The sequence below is a fragment of the Octopus bimaculoides genome, chromosome 5 (assembly GCF_046866305.1).
Source record: "Octopus bimaculoides isolate indiv1 chromosome 5, ASM4686630v1, whole genome shotgun sequence".
Lineage (NCBI taxonomy): Eukaryota > Metazoa > Mollusca > Cephalopoda > Octopoda > Octopodidae > Octopus > Octopus bimaculoides.
Genome location: NC_142932.1, coordinates 9,581,576 through 9,606,686, shown reverse-complemented (window position 1 = coordinate 9,606,686; position 25,111 = coordinate 9,581,576). Strand labels below are relative to the sequence as shown.

The 25,111-nt window shown below is 36.5% G+C and overlaps 1 protein-coding gene across 3 annotated transcripts in view; it reads right to left on the bottom strand.

The window, feature by feature from the left end:
- The window catches only part of LOC106877308 (BAR/IMD domain-containing adapter protein 2-like), a 169,630-nt gene that overhangs the window by 109,667 nt on the left and 34,852 nt on the right, over nt 1-25,111 (bottom strand). For 2 of the 3 annotated variants that reach the window (XM_089351994.1, XM_014926177.3), the window contains exon 2: nt 13,028-13,099. In XM_089351994.1, the coding sequence (XP_089208120.1) occupies nt 13,028-13,075 (48 nt within the window). In that variant the 5' untranslated portion in view covers nt 13,076-13,099. Of the gene's footprint in view, nt 1-13,027; nt 13,100-13,686; nt 13,808-25,111 lie in introns of those variants that run through there. The other variant, XM_089351993.1, reaches the window with a different exon arrangement.

Sequence of the window (25,111 nt, the reverse complement as noted above, 5' to 3'; positions counted from 1 at the left end):
TTTCAAAATGAAAGCCTAGAACTGAGCTTAGATTTGAAACCAGCTTCTTATACAAAGTTGAAATATATTTTATCTCAACTGAGAATTCAACTGGATTATATAGAAAAACTATATTCTCTCTCTCCCTCCCTTTATGTATGTATATATATATATATATATATATATATATATATATATATATATATATATATATACACACAGTGAGTATATAGGGATAAATTATTCAAGCAGGTACCATAATATCTCCCAGGTATAGTCCATATATATACAAAATCCTCAGAAAAGATCTATTAAAACAAAAACACAGCACCTGAACAACTCTGGATACCTATGAATTAATTGGAAGGTACCTGGGCACAACAACATTCCCTATTTCTGGATAAAATGTTTAACAGGAATACATAAGACACTGGCAGAAAAATTCAATGAGATGCTAGCAGAACCAGAGACAACACCTGATTGACTCACAGAAGAAAAAAAACAATCCCAATTCCCAAGTCCACTGAAATGACAATGCACAAAACTACAGACCCATAACATGTCTCCCTACAACTTACAAAGCCTTAAACAAAGCCTTAACGGCAATGATATCACAAAGAATGGGCAGACATCTGGAAGAAAATTTTCAGAAGAGCAGAAGGGATGCTGCAAAGGCTCATATGACTGTAAAGATTAGTTATTAATCAATAAAGCCATAAAAGAAGACAGCCAAAAGAAAAAGAAGGGTTTAAACATGGCTTGGATTGATTTTCAAAAGGTTTTTAACAGTATTCCCCACTCATGATCCCTAGAAACATTAGCACCAACAATAATAAAATATATAAAACAAGCCATCAATAAATGACAATCAGTGTTATAACTCCAGACAAAAGTGGGAATCATAAAAATTAAAACCATTCCCATTAGAAGAATAATATTCCATGTAGACTTGCTCTTGCACTCCTTTTCTGCTCGGTACTGACATCTTTTACTAACATGCTAAGCAGAACTGGATGTAGATACAACTGCTATGATAAAATAATCAACCATCTCTTGTATATGGATGATCTAAAACTGTATACTGCAAATTGATAAACAACTAGAAACATCACTACAGACAGTGCATGAATTTACCAAAGGAATAAACATGAAATTCAGCTTAGAAAAACGTGCCAAAGCAACTTTGAAAAGAGGAAACCAAGTTAAGAGTAACAGTATAACACTAGATAAAGAAAAATGAAATAAGAGAATTAGGCCAAACACAGACACACAGATATTTAGGAATCAATGAACTAAATAAGGCACAACAGACACAGATGAAAGAGAAGATAAGGAAGGAATACTACAGACAAGTTAGAGTAATACTTAAAACAGAGCTCAATGCAAAAAAACAACTCTAGTTATAAGTTACAGTTACAATATTCTTAACTGGACATTAAATGAACTAACCAAACTAGACAGGAAAACAAGAAAAATAATGACAGAATTTAGAATACACCACCCAAAATCTGAGATAGAAATGTTATATATATAATGAATTGAAGGTTGTAGAAGCCTTATACAGCTAGAAAACTACTATAAAGTAACTACCAAAGGATTACCAAAATATCGAACACAGAACCAAGGAAAACAGGTGCACATAGCCACAAAGCATGGACAAAGCAAAAAACTGTTTTCTGTCTTTAAGGAAGCCAAAAAATATAAGAAAGAAGTCATGGTACCTGACAATTGTGAAGGAAAAGAACAAACAACAAAAGCTGAAAGGCAACTAAAATCTATACTAAAAATGGAACAACAAAATTCCATGATAAAATGATAGCAAGAAAAGTCCTTACATGGCAAATACTGGGATAAGCTAAACAGAAAAGAAATAGACAAAGTAAAATCCCAGTAATGGCTGAGAAGCTCAGGACTCAAAGTAGAGACTGAAGGTTTTTTAGTTGTGGCCCAAGATCAAAGCCTCCCCACATCAGAAGCACATAATGAAAAAAAAATCAATAAATAACTGCAGAATATGTGGTGATGGGGAAGAAACAATAGATTCACATTTTCTCTGGCTGTCCAGTCCTGGCTATGAAGGAATATATCCAGACATGACAGAGTTGGGGCCTATATTTGTTGTTGGCACTCCGTCGCTTACAACGTCGAGGGTTCCAGTTGATCCAATCAACGGAACAGCCTGCTCGTGAAATTAATGTGCAAGTGGCTGAGCACTCCACAGACACGTGTACCCTTAACGTAGTTCTCGGGGATATTCAGCGTGACACAGTGTGACAAGGCTGACCCTTTGAATTACAGGCACAACAGAAACAAGAAGTAAGAGTGAGAGAAAGTTGTGGTGAAAGAGTACAGCAGGGTTCGCCACCATCCCCTGCCAGGGACTCGTGGAGCTTTTAGGTGTTTTCGCTCAATAAACATTCACAATGCCCGGTCTGGGAATCAAAACCGCGATCCTATGACCACGAGTTCGCTGCCCTAACCACTGGGCCATTGCGCCTCCACGGGACCTATATACACTGGAAGCTATGCCAGCACTATGGAATGACAGCAGAAAAAAGATGGTATAGGCATATACCACAGTATGGTTACTTTGTCATCTTCTGAGACATTTTCTGGAATATGCCAATACATGCAGATAGAAAGATCAAGAATAATAGACTGGATATAGCTGTTGAGAGATTATCAAGAAAAACAAATACCTTCTAATTGATGGATCAATCCCAACAGATAACAATCTATCTCTAAAAGAAACAGAGAAACTCTCAAATTACAAAGATCTGGAAATAGAAATAACCCAAATGTGGAGCCTAAAAACAGAAACAATCCCTGTAATGATAGGTGCATTAGGTATGATTAAAAGACATACAAATATATAATCAAAACAGCAAGACTTACAAATATATATAACATACAGAAAATAGCACTACTAGGTACCACACATCTACATAAAGCACTTTCAATACAATGGAAATAAGAGCACCACAACAAACCACAGCACATACCCAATGCACCCAGAGCTGCACCCAGTAAGTGCACTGAAAGCACGTGATAAAAATAAGACCACTGAATAATACAAAAAGTAATAATAAGCAAAATTTTACAGATATGTCATAATGACAATTTCATAATGTCATTCTGAGTGTTACAGCTGTTTCCACAATTTAAAAAAAACAAATATCATCACCCATATAATTACATATCTAATATATGAAAATATATAATTAATCTCAATGAGATGGATAAACTGTTTAAACAGAAAATATAATTGAAATATCAATATTCTAAGCAGTTGTGCTTAGAATGAATAAAACTGATACAAAATCTCTTCTTTTTATTATTTTAACCCTTTAACTTTTAAACTGGCCATATCCAGCTGAAATAGTGTACTTGCTTTATTTTAAAACTGGCCAGATCCAGCTTCTCACACCTAAGCTACAAGGTCATTCTAAAAATAAACTATCATCATTATCATCGTCGTCGCTTAACGTCCGCTTTCCATGCTAGCATGGGTTGGACAATTTAACTGAGGACTGGTGAAACCAGATGGCTACACCAGGCTCCAATCTGATTTGGCAGAGTTTCTACAGCTGGATGCCCTTCCTAACGCCAACCACTCCGAGAGTGTAGTGAGTGCTTTTACGTGCCACCGGCACGAAGGCCAGTCAGGCAGTACTGGCAACGGCCACACTCAAAATGGTGTATTTTACGTGCCACCCGCACAGGAGCCAGTTCGACGGCACTGGCACAATCTTGCTTGAATGTCTTTACACATGCCACCGGCACAAGTGCCAGGAAGGTGATGCTGGGCACAGGTGCCATGACGATTTTGCTTTCGCTTGGCACTTGTGCCTAGCATCATCAATATTTTGAAGCTACAAGATTACACTGTATAACGAAATTTTCATTTTTTTTTTTTTTTGGTTTGTTTTTAGCCAGTAAGTGTTATTTCCTATTTCCTTCTATCTTGAAATCAAAGGAAACGACTACCATTCCCTTCAAACTTTGCATTTGTGACCTGAACATTAATGTTTTGAAAATGGCATATTTTCCATTACATTTCAGACAAATTCAGCATTGAGTTGCTGAAGCAGAAATATTGTTACAGCAAACATTCGGCTCAATACCACAGATTTGCTTGTCAGTTGCTTGACTTAACCACATTGAGTATGTCCCTTAATGGCTGACAACATGTGCATCTCTGATCATGAGCAGGAGTAGTGGGGAAGCATCACAGCCATGTGTTGAGAGGGATTCTTTGGGGTTTGAATAAATATAACAAAAGCAAGGTTTGAAGGGAATATAAGACATTTTTCTTACTAGGGGTTTCTAGGGGTCAGCAAATAGGAAATAACAGTTGCTGCCCAAAGACAAAAATCATGTTACCAGAGTGTTATGCATGAATAACTCAAAATAATACATTACATTTGACTGAGTAATTTGAATAATATAGGGTTAATTTCTAGAGTATTACCTATCAGATGACAAGTAACAATGGAAATATGCATTTGTCATGCATGAGTAATCTTTTTCTTCCTGTTTCAGTCTTTGGACTGCGACCTGCACTACTTTGAAGGACTTAATTCAACAAATCAACGCCAGTACTTATTTTTTTAAGAGTCAGTATCTATTCTATCAGTCTCTTTTGCTGACCACAAAAAGTCACAAGGACATAAACAAACCAACACTGGCTGTCAAGTGGTGGTGGACAAACACAACACAGAAGCGTGATGGTGCATTCTGTTTTTGAGAAAACTTTTTATCTCACGTTGCATCTGAAGTGTGGCACACTGCTCCTGTACAAGCAAGGTTATTTGATGGAGGGAGTGAGTTAATGTGCAGCACAATTATAAAGAAATCTTCTGTGTGGGTTGCTCTTCAAGAAGTCGCAGAAACATCTTTCTTGGACTCTCAAGATTACCATTGTGTGTGTGTGTGTGTGTGTGTGTGTGTGTGTGTGTAAATATATGTGTGTGTGTATATATATACATAAGTATGTGCATGTGTGTGTATACGTATAAATATAGGTATGTGTTTATATAAATATATATGTGTATATATAAACATAGATTAACATATATGTGTGTGTGTATATATATATATATATATATATATATATATATAAACATATTTAAATAATAAGGGTGAAAAATTGAATATTAATTTGATTAGTATCAATTTAAAACCAGTGGCCTAGTAAATTGAAAAATCTGAAGATTCAGAAAAATTATATTACATACATCCCTCTTATATGTATATATATAAACATATATATATATATATATATATATATATATATATATATATATATATATATATATATATATATATATGTATATGTATATATATATATATATATATATATATATATGATGGACTTTTACACAGTTTCCATCTACCAAATCCATTGACAAGATATTGGTCGACTTGAGGATACAGTAGAATACAATTGTCCAAGGTGCTGTGCAGTGGGGCTGAACCTGAAACCACATGGCTGCAATGAGAACGTTCTTAACCATACAGCCATGCCTATGCCTGTATCAGAAAATACACTGTATATACAATAATTATGGTTAAAGTTTTATCAAACATCTTGGTGTTTACACAAAATGATGATATAAATCAATAGTTTTCAACCAGAGTCCTTATTAGATTTTGGGGGTCCAGAATAGTATTTTAAGGGTCCCTGTAAAACTTTTGCTTTAGATGTATGTATTGGTATGTATTGCAAGGAACAGCTAGGTTTCTTTCTCTAACATTTTACATGGTTCGACCTACACAAGTTAATGCGTGAAAAACAAAATTTGGAAAGAAGTTTCTATAAAGCTAGTTTTTAAACATTAAATTACTATGAGGGGCCCACCAGAATAAATATCTAAGTGGCCCATAGCTAAAAAATGGTTGAGAACCCCTGATATAGATGTCAATTGTGTGGCAAATGTACTGATACAATAATCATGAAAAATGCACAGACAATCAGCTTCTTCAAATGCTTGGATGGATCATTAGAAGTAGTAAAGAGCTTCTTATTTCTTTATTGCCCCCACAAGGGGCTAAACATAGAGGGGACAAACAAGGACAGACAAAGGGATTAAGTCAATTACATCGACCCCAGTGTGTAACTGGTACTTAATTTATCGACCCCAAAAGGATGAAAGGTAAAGTCGATCTCAGAGGAATTTGAACTCAGAATGTAACGGCAGACGAAATACTGCTAAACATTTCGCCCGGCGTGCTAACGTTTCTGCCAGCTCACCGTCTTAGATAGATAGCTTCTATTACCTAGGAGACCAGGTTAGCGATGGTGGAGGAAGTCCTGAAAGTGTAGTTGTTAGGATAAGAATGGGCTGGGCAAAGCTCAGAGAGCTTTTACCTTTGTTGGTAACTATGAGTCTCTCCCTCACAGTGAAAGGCACATTGTATGATGCCTGTGTACATACAGCTATGTTACATGGCAGTGAAATATAGGCTTTGACTAAAGCCAACCATCTCACAAAGAGTATTGAATGCTTTTTACAGAGCACCAGTAGCAGTGAGGTTGCCAAGTACCCACAAAATAAGAGCAGGATACAGACAGGAGAATCAATCCCAGTACCTTTGTTTTAATCTTGTACTTATTCTGTTGGTCTCTTTTGCCAACTGCTAAGTCATGGGAACATTAATCCACTAACACCAGCTGTCAAGCAGTGCTGAGGAACAAACAGAAACACACACACACACTTAATGGATTTCTTCCAGTTTGTGTCTACCAAATTCACCCATGTGGCTTTGGTCAGCCTGAGGCTATAGTAGAAGGCACTTGCCCAAGGTGTCAGGCAGAGGGATTGAACCCGGAACCATGTGGTTAGGAAACACAAATTTTTCTGGACTGATAACAGCGACAGAGTGGGTGGAATAGATATTGACAAAATGACAGTAACAGCACCCTCAGTGTAAGCACCTCAGCCAAGGCTAACAGATGAGCAGAAGGACCACTTCTATGTGTTTCACCTGCAGACTACCTCAAAGATGAATCCCAGCAACTTCATTATTACACTTCAGAGAATATGATAGACAACATCAGAATAGCTTCAAAGGTGCACACAGAGGGTATGGCTGTTGTACATGGAAGCTCGAGGGATCAAAGCTCTCGGAGTTTTGTGATGCAAATGATGTACAATATTTGATTATATATAAGATACTTTTTTCTCAAAAAGGTATCCAAAAAAATACCCCTTCCTGGTCCTATATGCAAAGTTGGGTTTCCCATAACTTTTAATGAACTAAAAACTTCTTTACTGAATTTGTGGTGCTGAAATTGGGGTGCATCTAACTTGCCCATGTGTTTTTTATGCCACCAAATATGGTAACCATTTGCAGTGCTAATTTCAGGAAAGAAGCCAAGCATCTGATTCTCTAGCAATCAGGTGAACACAAAGCCAGACAGACTTCATTCTCTACAGAAAATGGGAATGATGGAGGACTGTGACTGCTAAGTCTTACCCTAGTGAATCCAGCATAGTGCAACCCAACATATTTGCAACATCACTGACAGAAAAGATATTGAAATTCTATATACTGTGACAGTGAGATTTGGCTGGTATGCGGTCATCAGATGCCTAACACAAAGTCCAGTAGACTGAAATCATGAGATCTAGCAGTTCCAGCACCTATAATAGACAATTTTTGTCTATTATGATATATGTCTGTGCTCTTGTGCACTATGCACCTATATGAGAGGACCTCTCAAGGCTAATACCATAGTATTCAGTGTTCTAACATGACAGCTGTGTTAAGTTGGATACAAAGATTTCCTTTTGATACTAATACTGCTTCAGTCACAAATAATTACTTTTTTTAATATGCTTGCATAGCATTCAGTGTTCTAACAAGACAGCTGTGTTAAGTTGGATACAAAGATTGCCTTTTGATACTAATACTGCTTCAGTCACAAATAATTACTTTTTTTTAATATGTTTGCTCATTATTTACACTATCAGTGACTGAAAAGGCACTGAAATTCTATATATCATGGCAGTAAGATTTGGTTGCTATGCAGTCATTGGACACCTACCACTGAGAAACTCCAATAGACTGAACTGATGTGAGCTGGCAGTTCCAGCACCCATAATAGGTGATTCTTGTCACCTACGACATATCCATGCCTTTATGCACTATGTGCCTATATGAGAGGCTAATGCCACAGTTCTAAAAAGACATCCACATTAAGTTGGATACAAAGAATGCCATAAATTAGTGCTTACTGATTTCACAGTGAGAGTTAGGTGGATCCAGAGGTTGGAGACTGAAGAAGGAAGATATGGAAGTGAAATGAGCCACTGAACAGCTAGAGATTCAGAAAAGAATTACTTAGAGTATTTGATGAGAGGGAAGAAGAGATAGAGACTTAGAATATAGAGAAACCATTCCTACAGCAGTGCTTCTCAAACTATCTGATGTAGTGTACCGGCAGTTTTTTTTTTTTTTTCAATGTGCCAGGGACCGGTAATATTTCTTAGTAATACCAGTCTATACCGGAAACAATATATATAATGAATATATTGTGTAGTTTGTCCGTCGATGCGACAAAGACCATCTAGTCATCCTGGGGTGGGGGTGGGCTTGTTTTGTGAGTCCACAGATGGCTAGTGAGGCCAATCTGCACCCGAAAGAGTCTTTGACATTGTGGACAGGGAATGGTAGCGCCTGCTACAGGGTTGTTAACTCTGTTCTTCCTGGCTTGTCTGTGGTCTGCTGCAGCAGCGATCCTATTGGTCTCGCATGTGTTGGTACCCTTGTGGACAGCTGATCACCACCTTTCTCTGTCTAGAGCTCCCAAGTGTCATGGTTGATGTTGAAGGCTTTCAGTGAGGATTTCAGTGTGTCCTTAAAGCACTTCTTCTGGCCGCCTTGTGAGCGCTTTCCCTTTTGCAGCTTGCCAAAGGGCAATCTTTTTGGTAATCATCATCATCATCGTTTAATGTCCGCTTTCCTATTTCTTTATTGCCCACAAGGGGCTACACACAGAGGGGACAAACAAGGACAGACAAACGGATTAAGTCGATTACATCGACCCCAGTGTGTAACTGGTACTTAATTTATCAACCCCGAAAGGATGAAAGGCGAAGTCGACCTCGGCGGAATTTGAACTCAGAACGTAACGGCAGACGAAATGCCGCTAAGTATATCACCCGGTGTGCTAACGTTTCTGCTAGCATGGGTTGGACGATTTGACTGAGGACAGGTGAACCAGGTGGCTATACCAGGCTCCAATCTGATTTGGCACAGTTTCTACAGCTGGATGCCCTTCCTAACGCCAACCACTCCGTGAGTGTAGTGGGTGCTTTTTACATGCCACCGGCACGAAGGCCAGTCAGGTGGTACTGGCAACGGCCATGCTCAAAATGGTATCTTTTACGTGCCACCTGCACAGGAGCCAGTCCAGCGGCACTGGCAACGATCTCACTCGAATGTCTTTACACATGCCACCGGCACAAGTGCCATCACGATTTCGCTTGCCTCAACAGGTCTTCGCAAGCTGAGTTTCATGTCCAATGAAGGAGACGACATTGGTATGGGTGCCAGCCGTCAAAATTAGTTCGATTTCACTTGCCTCAACAGGTCTTCACAAACGGAGTTTAGTGTCCAATGTAGGAATGTACGCATCCTGGCAGAGGCCTTGGAATATATAAAAAGCTGGTGAGTACCACACTTCACTGGCCAGCTGTTAAATTGTTTACTGAAGTGCATAAAGCAAAATTACTGAAATTAATCTATTGTTTCTTTCTTTTCTGGAAACTCGCCAGGTACCAGCAGCTGATGGCTTGCGGACCAGCAAACCTACTAAAGACCACAGACTGAATATGAAGTCGCTACAAGGCCCCAACCAGATGAATGGTGGTGTGGTGATGGACTGGTTATATCCTATTAAAGCAGCCTACCCATGATTGCATGGAAAGTGGTCATAAAATGACCACACACACACATTAACATACATATAAGAATAAATTTTACACCTCTGCCAGATCTTGAACAAACTCCACAGACCTTTAAAACTAACTATTTTGTTTTAAAGTGGAAATGCTTGTGAAGATAGTGGCCCACCCCTTGCATATCATTCGTAATAAAACTTAAGGATGGCTACAAACACATGCCATATAAGCTTTTCTCTTTCATTGCTTCAAGATGTTTTCACTTAAAATTCTTTTACTTGTTTCTGTCATTAGACCACAGCCAGGCTGGAGCACTGCCTAGAAGAGCTTTAGTTGAATGAAGTGACTCCAGTACTTTTATTTTTTTAAGCCTGTTACCTATTCTATCAGTCTCTTTTGTCTAACTGCAAAGTTATGGGGGCATAAACACACCAACAATGGTTGTCAAGCAGTGGCAAGTAACAAACATGAAGTCACAAAGACCATATCTCTCTCTCTCTCTCTCTCTCTCTCTCTCTCTCTCTCTCTCTCTCTCTATATATATATATATATATATATATATATATATATATATATATATATATCATCATCATCATCATCGTCGTTTAACGTCCGCTTTCCATGCTAGCATGGGTTGGACGATTTGACTGAGGACTGGTGGAACCGGATGGCAACACCAGGCTCCAGTCTAGGTTATATATATGTGTGTGTGTGTGTGTGTGTGTGTGTGTGTGTGTGTGTGTGTGTGTGTGTGTGTGTGTGTGTGTGTGTGTGTGTGTGTGTGTGTGTGTGTGTATACAATGGGCTTCTTTCAGTTTCCGTCTACCAAATCTACTCACAAGGCTTTGGTTGGCCCAAGGCTACAGTAGAAGACACTGGCCCAAGGTGTCAAGCAGTGGGACTGAACCCAGAACCATGTGGTTAGGAAGCAAGCTTCTTACCACACAGCCACGCCTGCGCCTATATATACATATTTTTAAAGTCTGGTACTTACTGTGCCAATCTCTTATGCCCAACCAATTGTCACACGGTGAGGAGGGGACAAACACACACACACACACACACACACACACACACACAATAGGTATAAATACCTATTATAATAATCCATAATACAACGTAGAGATTTTCTTCTAATGTGATGGAGATTAAACCAGTGAAATTTCGGATTTATTAATTCCTAATGAGGAAATGACATCCTTGAATTGACTGACTATATATATATATATATATATATAGGCTTCGTTCAGTTTCCATTTACCAAATCCACTCACAAGGCTTTGGTTGATCTGGAGCTTTAGTAGAAGACACTTGTCCAAGGTGCCATGCAGTGGAACTGAACCAGAAACTATGTGGCTGGGAAGCAAACTTCTTAACACAAAACCAAAATTCGGGAAAAAAAATTTTAAGGTTACTTTTAAATGAGGAATCCTTCGAATAAATTTTGAAAAGTAAATAAAAAATTGTCTGGGAGTAATTAACAAAAGGTTGTTGGTGGGCGTGGGGAAGAAAGATGTTTAAGAATTAAAATTTAGAAGAATTTCTTTTTTCTCCAAAAATGGTAATTTCAAGCATATGACAAACATTAATACTGAAAAATGACTGAAAGACACCATGAGAGAGAAGTTAAGTAAATTTGAAAAACATGGAATTTCTCTTTTCTTTTTTTTTTTTCTTCTTTAAGATAAAACGTGAATTACAAGTGTTTTCAGAATGTATGATATTATAAAATGACGGAAATTTACGAAAAAAAAATTTTAATTCGTTTTAATTCGATAGCTTTTCCTCGGCGAGGGTTGGGGGTTTAAAATTTGAAAAACAGATTTTTGGAAAAAAAATTTTTTTAATGTGAATTACAAATATTTCAGAATGTGAGATATTATAAAAATCATGAAAAACAGTGAAAATAAATAAATAAATTTTAATTGTAACAGCTATTCCGAAAGTCCACTGTCTACGTAATCATTATTTATAAACAATTAATTTAATTGTTTACATAATCAGCATTTTTCATAAACAATTGTTTACGCTATCTGATTTGTTTACCTCTGTAGATTATGCAGAAGCCGCTGATCAGTCGCTCGATCTGCTAGAAAAGCAGCCAAATCACTTCCGAATCTCACCCTGCGTCTTAAAACAGAAAAGCCACGTTAGATTATATAGTTCCTGGTTATAAGACTAGATGGTCATGGTTAGAACCCCTCTGAGAATAGGTGTGCAATACTAGGGCTGATCTGAGGTTAAATAACAACAGCAACAACATTCGAAGAGCCAACGAGGAAAGCTATATGCCGTCACTCGGTTTGCTAGAAATATCAACCAAATCCACTGACACACTAAGAAGGAAGGTCACAATGAACGAAAAGACGAGATAAAGAAGTTGGAACGTCTTCAGAGCTGATTACATAAACCCAATCACTCGAACATTATTTAGTAAATCAGTAAACATGTTTGACAGAGCTAGGTGGAAATAATATTAACCACTTTGTAAACCACAGAACGATATGTGTGGACGTGAAAGAACATGTTTCTAACAGGGTTGAAGGGATATGGCAAAAAAAAAAAATAACGGCGGAAATATTGTGTCTATAATTAGTAAATTATCATCGATATGTCTTGTGGCTGACTCCGTAAACAACAAACATGATGGTTATGGTAATGATTTCTTTAATTTTGCCACGGGGGTTTAAGAGGAGGGGACATCACAAGAACAGTGTACAATTTGTGTTGGTAGGGGGGTTACATAAAGGATAAGAAAAAGGGAAGAAAAAGACGGTGAAATTAGTAAAAAGCATACATAATATACAAATAATAGTTTTCGATTAACCCTACTTTTAACCGTACACAAAAGAAATATGTATGTATGTATATACATGAAATCAATAAAGAATCAACGTTTCTTTCATTCTTAGGACAGGTTGTTTTGTTTTTCGGGTATTTTCTCTTTGTTTGATGTGAATATCTTAAACAGGTACCCACTCCATAATGTTATAAGTAATATATTTAAATATCTATAACACAAGACGTTCTTTTTCTTTTTTAAGTAAATAATTATAACAAGAAATAGGAAATAAAACACAGGAGAGAACAAGATACGGCTGAAACGAGGAGTAAAAACATAAAGGTGAAAGTCTTCTTACCTTATAAATTTGTTCAGTAATTTTATGAGCATCTTCGCTGTCCTTCATAATTAAAACTTTTTTTGTTTTTTGCTGTTGAAATTTTAAAAATAATTATTATTAATAATGTTATATTTTCGGTGGTTCTTGTATTATATTTTTTTAAATTTAATTATTCCTGGATATATCTTCCAAACTCAATGTTTCCACTCTCTTCTTTATCTTTTTTCTTTTTAAACTTTTATCGTTTGGCTAAGTGGGCGACGGAGTCGTCGATGGTAAAATCCAAAAGGAATTGGTTTAAGCCATTAACATTCATTCACCGTGTGAATGTTTGTATATACGTGTGTATATGTTTAAATGAATGAAAACGAATGTGAGTCACCTGTGCATGCGTGTTTGTATATTATTGTGTGATAGCTATCGATGACTATATATATGTGGGTGTAGTGTATACTATATATATATATATATATATATATACATATATACCAGTGCTAAAGTTTAAATTCAATTTCAAAGACCATTTATTATATAGATTTACGATGTAGGCACAAAACCACGGGATGAAAAGGTAAATTTCCTCTCTAAGTGACGTGATTTGAGCTCAGAAACGTAAATCGACGTTAATTAATATGCTGCAATAATATATTAGTGTCCTGTCACTTAAATAAACTCACCGATTATTAACGTCGAGATATACGAATTCTGAAAATATAGACAGGAAAGATAAAGGGTGGAAGTAATTGGGAAGTGATAACCTTCGTGTTTTTGTGAATATGGAATGAGAGGATGGGTGCGGTAGGTTTTTAACAGGCTTATTAGAAGTGTGTCACTGGTACGACTTTTGTTAATAATAAAATGTCTCGGTTACAAAGAGAGAAGGTATGGGTAAGGAGACTGTATGGCATTCATGCCTTTTAAAATGTAATTTTCTTTACATAGTGACGCAAAACGAAATGATTTTAAAAGCAACAAGTAGCGAGATGAAGAAAAAAAATATCTAAGGCCTTAACACCAGTTCGCAACGCGTCAATGACAGTACCTCTAAGGAGTAGCTCGAACAGTGAGAAATAGCAGATGTATCACCTTCAAACTATTCACAAGTCTTAAATAAAGAAAGATAAATTGGTCAATGTAGTTCAAGGTATACAAAATGATGGGACAGTCACCACAAAAAATCTTTTGATCATAGGTTTGCTTGTTCAAGGCTGGCTTGGGACTAGAACTAAAATGATTTTATTTTTTCTGGGGTGCGGATACATTATTGTATCGGACAGCAGGGTGGAAGAATTGCAAGATAATCGGACAAAATAATTGCGGTAGTTAGCAATCGTTTATTATATTATGAATTGAAGTGCCGCTAAGGTCACCCCTTCTAGGGTTGTTAAAATGAATACCAGTCGAATACAAGTTGCTGATACATATTTCTGTATGATCTTCAGACAAGACCCCCAACCATGATAATATATATATATATAACATGGCACCTCGGGCAAGTCGCAGGCCGATCAAAGCCTTATTTTGCAGACGGAAACAGAAAGAAGCTCGTCATGTGTGTGTGTGTGTGTGTGTGTGTATTACGTGCAACAGAAAATATTAAATTAAAACAGCAATCTATGTATCACAATCAATGCAAATACAATAAGAAAGTCAAGCATGTATGTGCATGGCTTTTCATCTTAACATCATGCGATAGTTGTAAGCGAATGTCATCATCACATAAGCAGCATCATTTGTTTCCAATCTTTCACAAAAACCATGCCTGGCCATTGAGAAATATTACACTGCTTGAAAACAGATGATTGGCAACTGGAAGGGCATCTGCCTCAATGAATTCAGTCTGACCTATGCAAGCATGGAAAAGGAAATGTAAAAATGACAACATGATGATGATGATATTTATGTATCTATATGTGCATATGTATACAATGTCTACAATTATGTTGCCGAGAGTCACTCACTAAACTATGCCAAAATGAGACCTCTTTTCTTAATCAATTCTCTGATGTAATCTTCACCTGTAGACATAAATATTAGAAGACCTTTGTTCACACTGTAAAATCAATATAATTTCTCATCATTCTGGCTAAAATTCTCTTTCAGTCACCACGTCTTCCTTTACTAACCACCAGTCCCTTATCACAGTGCTTATTTCCCACAACTTTGTTCCTCAGTTCTGTTGTTCTTAGCTGCTTTCTCTATGAACTTTGCCCCCACCATCTCCTCTTGCCCACACTATTTTGAACTTACAACAATACTCCATCGGTTGGTTATAAACCTTATCTTCTTTATATCTGGTCAAGTAATAGTAATATCTTCATCTCATATCTCCCTTTAACTATTCTTTCTCCGTGGCTGTTCTCTCTGCCTCCTCTCACCCCTTTCTCACTAATCTACTCTCTTTCTTTAAACTTTATATTTGTAAAAATTGCTAGAAAATATATATATATTGCCATGTTAAAAGCATTAAGTTCACTCTGTTGAGTGGTTGGTGCTAGAAAGGGCATACAGCTGTAAAAATCCTGCCAAAACAGTCACAGAGGTCTGGTGTAGGCGTCTACCTGGACAGCTCTTGTGAAATTGTCCCACCCATGCTAGCATGGAAAGCGGATGCTAAATGATGATGATGATAGAGAGAGAAAGAGTGAGAGATAACTGTATAGGGTACAATTACACTTAAGCGCACAAAAAGCTATTATGCCTATATGCTGAAAGAATGTGCCAAATATGTCCTACAACTTCAAATATTCAATCCACAATTAAATACACAGGTTGTAAGCAGGAATGTAGGCTGGCTAAAAATTCATAAAATAATTCAATTAGTTTTGGATTGATTAATTTCTGGATTAGTTTACCAACTTTTCCTTCGTCAGCAAAACACAGTGGGCAAAATAAATGAAGATATTCTTACATACCCTCAGAAAAGCACATGCAAAAACACAAGTACACATAAATATTCTCAGATAGATATGCATCATATATTGCAGTCTACCTCAACACGTATATTTGGTGGCTTGCGAAGACCTGTTGGGGCAAGCGAAAGCGAAATCGTGATGGCACCTATACCAGTAAATCACTAAGAGCACCGTCTGAGAGTGACCATTACCAATGTCACCTTCCTGGCACTTGTGCCAGTGGCACATGAAAAGACATTCGAGTGAGTTCGTTGCCAGTACCGCTGGACTGGCCCCTGTGCAGGTGGCACGTAAAATACACCATTTTGAGCGTGGCTGTTGCCAGTACTGCCTGACTGGCCTTCGTGCTGGTGGCACATAAAAGCATCCACTACACTCTCGGAGTGGTTGGCGTTAGGAAGGGCATCCAGCTGTAGAAACTGTGCCAAATCAGATTGGAGCCTGGTGTAGCCATCTGGTTCACCAGTCCTCAGTCAAATCGTCCAACCCATGGAAAGCAGACGTTAAACGATGATGATGATGATGATGATGATGATGATGAGTACAATTAAATACCTGTGTATTTAATTGTGTAGTGAATATTTCAAGTACCAGGATATATTGAGTACATTCCTTCAGCATAGAGGCATAATAGCTTTTTGTGCCCTTAAGTATAATTATACCCTATACAGTTATATAACTCTATAAATGTATTTTACCTAAAAGGTTTTTATATTGATAAAATTCATTAATTTTAATGATCTCATATCTGCCCTTAACTATCCCTTCTCCGTGAATTTTGCCATCTGCCCCCTATCATCCCCTTTTCACTAATCCACTGTTTTCTTTACACTTTTATATTTGTAAACATTGCTAGAAGATATACATTTGGCATTTGCCCCTGAGAAAGCTTACCTAACTTAATTTAATAAATTCATTGGGACTGGTTACGGAAAACACACTTATAATAACTGTTTCAAGATAGCAAGACTTTTTTTCTCTGCCCTTAATTATAATTGTATTTATGATTTCACCTTAATAGGTCTATATTTTTATATGCGGACCACTGATAAAATTTTGAACAATATATATATATATATATATATATATATATATATATATAGAGAGAGAGAGAGAGAGAGAGAGAGAGAGAGAGAAAGAGAGAGAGATAGAGAGAGAGAGAGATGTAGGAGTGGCTGTGTGGAAAGTAGCTTGCTTACAAACCACATGGTTCCAGTTTCAGTCCCACTGTATGGCACCTTGGGCAAGTGTCTGGGCAGAGTTTATTTGAGGCAGATTTTCTATGGTTGGATGCCTTTCCTGTCACCACTTCTCACCCATTTCCAAGCAAGATAATATTCCCACCAAGAACAGACATGTTTTCACAGAACATTGGAAATAAATGACACTGTATAATAGTGACACTCATTTACAACTATCACACAATGTCAAGACACACATACATACACACACACACACATACTTATATACATACATACATATATATATATATATATATATATATATATATATATATATATATATATATATAGGCACAGGGATGGCTGTGTGGTAAGTAGCTTGCTTACCAACCACATGGTTCCGGGTTCAGTCCCACTGCATGGCATCTTGAGCAAGTGTCTTCTACTATAGCCTCGGGCCGACCAAAGCTTTGTGAGTGGATTTCATAGACAGAAACTGATAGAAGTCTGTCGTATATATCATCATCATCATCGTCATCGTTTAACATCTGCTTTCCATGCTAGCTAGCATGGGTTGGACGATTTGACTGAGGACTGGTGAAACCAGATGGCTACACCAGGCTCCAATCTGATTTGGCAGAGTTTCTACAGCTGGATACCCTTCCTAACGCCAACCACTCAGAGAGTGTAGTGGGTGCTTTTTACGTGCCACCAGCACGAAGGCCAGTCAGGCAGTACTGGCAACGGCCACGCTCAAAATGGTGTATTTTATGTGTCACACACACAAGAGCCAGTCCAGGGGCACTGGCAACGACCTCGCTGGAAAGTCCTTACACATGCCACAGGCACAAGTGCCAGAAAGGCGATGCTGGGCACAGGTGCCATCACAATTTCGCTTTCGCTTGCCCCAATAAGTCTTCGCAAGCTGAGTTTCGTGTCCAATGAAGGAGACGATGTTGGCATGGGTGCCATATATATATATATATATATATACTTAGATTGTTGAAAATATTGATAATAGGGCCCCTCCAATGGATCCTTCTATCTACTACATATGACTAATATTTTATTTAAACAACCTAAGGGAAATAACCCATACCACCTGCAGTTTTTAGGAAAGCGATCAATATTTGATTCTCACGACACAATCAGCCGACCCAATTCTGCATTTCTCTACTCAGTTTTGAACTGCTAAACATTATTATTGCACTTCCTTGATTTGAATCTTAAACCTTAAAGACTTTAATCATACATTTCTATACCTACATACTTTTTTGAATGCCCATTACTCCAATAATTCCACATTTTTACAGTCATATTTTTTCCATGACAGTAGATAAATTTTTTTATTCCACAACGTATTTGTAGTGGCTTCATGCAGGCATAGCGTGGATTCAATCCTCAATTGCCTAATTTCACTTAACACTTCAACAGCACTTTTCACATGGTAAAACAATAGTTTTCCTGTGAATGACAGCAGTTATACTTCCCAGATGCCTTTGCTAAGCAGAATAATGTCTTTGCCACTTGACCCTTCTAACCTCTTCGAGGCCACCAGGGGCTGGAATGGAGATAACAGACTTCCAACGAAATCATTTGTTCTTAACAATATGTATATCCTTCAGGCTGCTTTTCGATAGTTATAAAAACAAGAACTCCATAAGCTAAAGGCAGTTACTGAGAGCGACCATCAGTGAGTGTGAACGTTATTATTACACTTTCTTCATTTCATTCTTAAACATTAAACACTTCATTCATATATTTATATACATATATACTACATTTATATATTACATTTAATAAATTAGCCTTCATAAAGTTCACCTTTAAAATGCCACAAGTCAGAGAACTTTCTCACCAACCTGTGAGAACCTCTCTCGCCAACCTCCAACAATCTCTTCTTCCTCCAGTTGACAGTTTTTTGTACTTTTTACAAAGGAAAATACACCGTTTGTGGCAGTTATAACGAAATTGCTTTCTTATATCAGAGTAATAAGGCGTTTCAATAGAACATCTTTATCATCGAGAATTACCAGGTACACCAGCTAGTATATGTATGTATATATATATATATATATATGTATATATCAGGTCACTTGCTATGCAAGTACATCTCCGTAATATATATATATATATATATATATATATATATAGTTGCCAAAGCTCCTAGACTGGCTCTTGTGCGGGTGGCACATAAGATGCACCATTTTGAGCGTGGCCGTTGCCAGTACCGCCTGACTGGCCTTCGTAGGATTTTCGAGCGAGATCGTTGCCAGTGCTCCTGGACTGGCTCTTGTGCGGGTGGCACATAAAAGACACCATTTCGAGCGTGGCCGTTGCCAGTACCGCCTGACTGGCCTTCGTGTGGGTGACACGTAAAAGCACCCACTACATTCTCTGGGTGGTTGGCGTTAGGAAGGGCATCCAGCTGTAGAAACTCTGCCAAATTAGATTGGAGCCTGGTGTTGCCATCCGGTTTCACCAGTCCTCAGTCAATTCGTCCAACCCATGCTAGCATGGAAAGCGGACGTTAAACGATGATGATGAAGATTTATATATATATATATATATATATATATATATATAATGTATGTATAATAAATATGTTAGTATACATACATATATTATATGTTTGTGTAAATATAGATGCGTTATATCTGCATTATATATATATTTGTATATACACACACACACACACATTATCATGCACACATTTGTATCTACACACACATATAATTTATATTGAATATGCTTGAATATGTAGGCGTGGGGTAAGATTTCTTTTGAGGCCCAGGAATGAGGTGAGAAAGGAAAAACGAAACTCCTCTAGCATTTTTACACCTTGCATTTCATCCCAACCCTAGACAGAGAGGGTATCTGTCTTGTGTCAAAAGTGTGAGGAGTTCACACAAGAAAGACATGTACTGTATTAGATAACATAAAAGACACACCTTGTTTTTCCAAAAATAAAACGTGACAAAAAAAAATCACATAGGGTCCTCTATGAGAAGTTAAGGCTATAGTACATGCTTTACTGAACTGATTTTTTTTATTTTGCATATATATATAAAAGTTCAAATAAAGGTTACAAACCTCATTAAGGTATAATAAAATCCAATGAATATACTGGTTTATTACCTATTACAAGAAGTATTGAATATTACAATTAATATTCAACTGTAAGGTGACTGGATAAACCAGGGTTTATATGTATTTTTAAGAAAGTAAGAAAATAGAGAGATAATTAAATTAATAAATAACTATAAATAATAAATAACTATAGGCACAGGAATGGCTGTGTGGTAAGTAGTTTGCTTACCAACCACATGGTTCCAGGTCCAGTCCCACTGCATGGCATCTTGTGCAAGTGTCTTCTACTATAGCCTCGTGCCAACCAAAGCCTTGTGGGTGGATTTGGTAGACGGAAACTGAAAGAAGCCCGTCATATATATGTATATATATATGTGTGTGTGTGTCTGTGTTTGTCCCCCTAGCATTGCTTGACAACCGATGCTGTTGTGTTTATGTCCCCGTCACTTAGCGGTTCGGCAAAAGAGACCGATAGAATAAGTACTAGGCTTACAAAGAATAAGTCCCGGGGTTGATTTGCTTGACTAAAGGCGGTGCTCTAGCATGGCCGCAGTCAAATGACTGAAACAAGTAAAAGAATAAAAAGAGTATTAATTTAATTATTTCTCTATTTTCTTAGTTTCTTTATATATATATATATATATATATATATATATATATATATATCATCATCGTTTAACGTCCGCCTTCCATGCTAGCATGGGTTGGACGATTTGACTGAGGACTGGTGAAACCGGATGGCAACACCAGGCTCCAATCTGATTTGACAGAGTTTCTAGAGCTGGATGCCCTTCCTAACGCCAACCACTCAGAGAGTGTAGTGGGTGCTTTTACGTGTCACCCGCACGAAGGCCAGTCAGGCGGTACTGGCAATATATATATATATATATATATATATATATATATATATGTGTGTGTGTGTGTATCAATAGCATGTATGTGTGTGTTTGTGTATATGTATTTATGTATGCATGTACGTTCTCACACATTTATAGGTATGTGTTGTCCAAACCACTATCCGGCAGCGTTCAATTCTCTAACGGTTTTTTTCAAATGAATCAAGTCATAACCTTATCCATCTATTGTTTTCATAATCGGTCATAATGTCTTACGTTTAAGATGATTCCCATGCTTTCCCTGATGAGAAGGTTACAATTTTAATATCAAAGATCCCTATGGATCACACAGGTTGTAATCCTTTGAAACATATGTAGGAATAAAGTATGCAATTTTAACATGCGTTTTCTCCATTCCTTAAATTCTTAAATATACTCAAATACCCAAAATTTCAAGGAGTTCCTGCCTTAAAAACAGGAACTAAACCACAGTTATTTTGTGTTCTTTGCTACATTGGTTTCTATTAACCCATTTATTCTATCAGAAGAATTTTTATTCATTAAGATAGAAGAAATACACATAATTATATATATATATATATATATATATATATATAGACGGTTTAGATATAGATTCAAGGCTTGAATATGGTACTTATGCGAAGGCACCCGAATTTCACATCCCAAAAGGATGGGTGATTAAAATCAAATAATAAGCAACACGGATTTCAAAAGTGATTGCAGTACGCACGTTTCATGCTACTTCAATTTATTTAAGTAATGTGAGCATTACCTTAAATGCAATATGAAGAGCAATCTTCAGCTGCACGAAAAAATGTAGAAAAAAAGACATATTACAAATGTGGCAACATATTAAAACCAAGTGGGAGAGAGCAGAGGAAGAATATATAAGTCCATCTTGACATAGCAGGGTCTATCAGGCTAGTAATTGATTCTAGACAAAAGTTTTAACTGTCTCAGAATTCTATTGTTTCTTATCTAGTGGTGATAGCAAAGGGACAATTACTTCTAAAGAGAGGGAAGGTGTAAGCAGTATGCATGGGCAAGGCTATAAAAGTATTAGAATCTAGAGGTTTCACTGGTCATAGTAGTATCAGGTCATTTTATTACTATCAAAATGTTGAGGAATTAATGTTGAGGAATTATAGCCCTAGGTATATGGGTCAAATAGGTTTTTTACTTTTAGTCTGAATAGAGTAACAGTATAGTGGTACAGACAACAACAGAATTCTAACTAATGTTTACACAATAAGAGGTATGTTAATAAAATAAAATTAGATGTAGTTATCTTTCACAAAAATCATGAAATAATGTCAATATCGAATTCAGGGGCTCTGGATAGGGTGTAAAATTTAAGGATATTAAGTATATTAAGCATATAGTGATCATGAACACTATTTTGAATTATCTTTTAAAAAAAACTTATTAGCTGACGATAATGATACTATTTAGGAGACACATAGGTAAGCCTTATTTATATAATGTGAATAAAAGATAAAAATTATTATCGGATTTATATTAGTTTATAATAATGTGTATACTGATGATTAAGGGACTGAGAAAAGAAAGGATGTTAGGAAATAACAAGGATAATCAATACAGGAATCTGATGACTGATTTAAGTAGATTAGATGAAACCTCTAGATTCTAATACTTTTATAGCCTTGCCCATGCATACTGCTTACACCTTCCCTCTCTTTAGAAGTAATTGTCCCTTTGCTATCACCACTAGATAAGAAACAATAGAATTCTGAGACAGTTAAAACTTTTGTCTAGAATCAATTACTAGCCTGATAGACCCTGCTATGTCAAGATGGACTTATATATTCTTCCTCTGCTCTCTCCCACTTGGTTTTAATATGTTGCCACATTTGTAATATGTCTTTTTTTCTACATTTTTTCGTGCAGCTGAAGATTGCTCTTCATATTGCATTTAAGGTAATGCTCACATTACTTAAATAAATTGAAGTAGCATGAAACGTGCGTACTGCAATCACTTTTGAAATCCGTGTTGCTTATTATTTGATATATATATATATATATATATATATATATATATATATGTATATATATATACATATATATACCGGAGTAAGCATATAAATGTGCAACAAGGTGGAAAAAATAGTACTCGAAAACCAGAGATAGAGTAATATGCTTTATTAAAAAGCAGCAGAAATATCACAAAAACTGTTACTCAGTTTCACGTTCCTGTTCGTCGGACAGTTTTGATTAGAATGTTTAGAATTCTAAACAAAACTGTCCGACAAACGGGAACGGGAAACTCTGAGTAACAGTATTTTCTGATATTTCTATTGCTTAAAGTATATACATACTCTTTTACTCTTTTACTTGTTTCAGTCATTTGACTGCGGCCATGCTGGAGCACTGCCTTCAGTCGAAGAAATCAACCCCAGGACTTGTTCTTTGTAAGCCTAGTACTTATTCCATCGGTCTCTTTTGCCGAACCATTAAGTTACAGGTACGTAAACACACCAGCATCAGTTGTCAAGCGATGTTGGGGGACAAACTCACACACACATACATACATTTATATATACATATATACAACAGGCTTCTTTCAGTTTCCATCTACCAAATCCACCCACAAGGCTTTGGTCGGCCCGAGGCTATAGTAGAAGACACTTGCCCAAGGTGCCATGCAGTGGGACTGAACCAGGAACCATGTGGTTGGTAAGCAAGCTACTTACCACACAGCCACTCCTGTGCCTACTGGTGAAATTGGACTACATCTAAAATTCACTGAAATTGTTGGCGTTTACATATACTTAACAAAATATCAATAAGGGAAGGAAGGAAGGAAGGAAAAGAGAAAGAAAGAAAATGAAAAGAAACCATTTTACGCTTCTCACGTTGCAAAAGGATTGACATGGGGAAAGCTATAATGAGTTTTTCAACCGTGACAATTACATTTTTTCTTTTTTTTAACTATGGGTAGAGACCTGGTTTCTAAGATAAGCATCTTTCTTTTCTTTTTATAGATAGTAAGCTTTGATTTTGAAAGATTTTAGTTGTTATTTTTAGAAGGTTGCAAAAGGATTGACATGGGGAAAGCTATAATGAGTTTTTCAACCGTGACAATTACATTTTTTCTTTTTTTTAACGATGGGTAGAGACCTGGTTTCTAAGATAAGCTTCTTTCTTTTCTTTTTATAGATAGTAAGCTTTGATTTTGAAAGATTTTAGTTGTTATTTTTAGAAGGTCGAATGATTATACAGGTGGAGACTTCCAAGCTTTTCCCATAACACCTGGTTAGCTCGAAATTTGTTCATCCAAGCTTCTCTCGTTACACCTGGTTAGCTCGAAATTTGTTCATATATATATATATATATGGGAAGCTAATCGTAAAGTCTACCTGCTATATATCTTTTATCTTTTACTTGTTTCAGTCATTTGACTACGGCCACGCTGGGGCACCGCCTTGAGAGGTTTTAGTCGAACAAATCGACCCCAGACATTTTTTAAAGCCCAGTACTTATTCAATCGGTTATTTTTTTTACCGGACCGCTAAGTTACGAGGAAGCGGTGGCGGGGTACAAACACAGACACAAAAAGACACTCACATATATAAGCCTATATATATATATATATATATATATATATATATATATATATATATATATATATATATCAGTATAGTGTATGTACATGTATTTATATATATATATATATATATATATATATATACACACACACACAACCACACACAAATATACATGTACATAATGTAGGCGGAGGTGCCTATATTATGTGTGTATGTGTATATATATGTGTGTGTGAGTACGTGTATGATATATATATATATATATATATATATGACAATGGAAGTTGCTCTGATGAGTGGATATAAAATAAAAGATGTTTTCGTCAATAACCATAACATTTTGGGAGTTATCATAAAAGTAAAAATACATATATTAATTTAAAATACAAATTTAATTACATTATCAAAATATAGTGTTTGCAATTAAAATAATCTTGGTCGTTGTTTAGAGAAACATGTCTTTTAACAGTTACATACGAAAAAGCATTTTTAA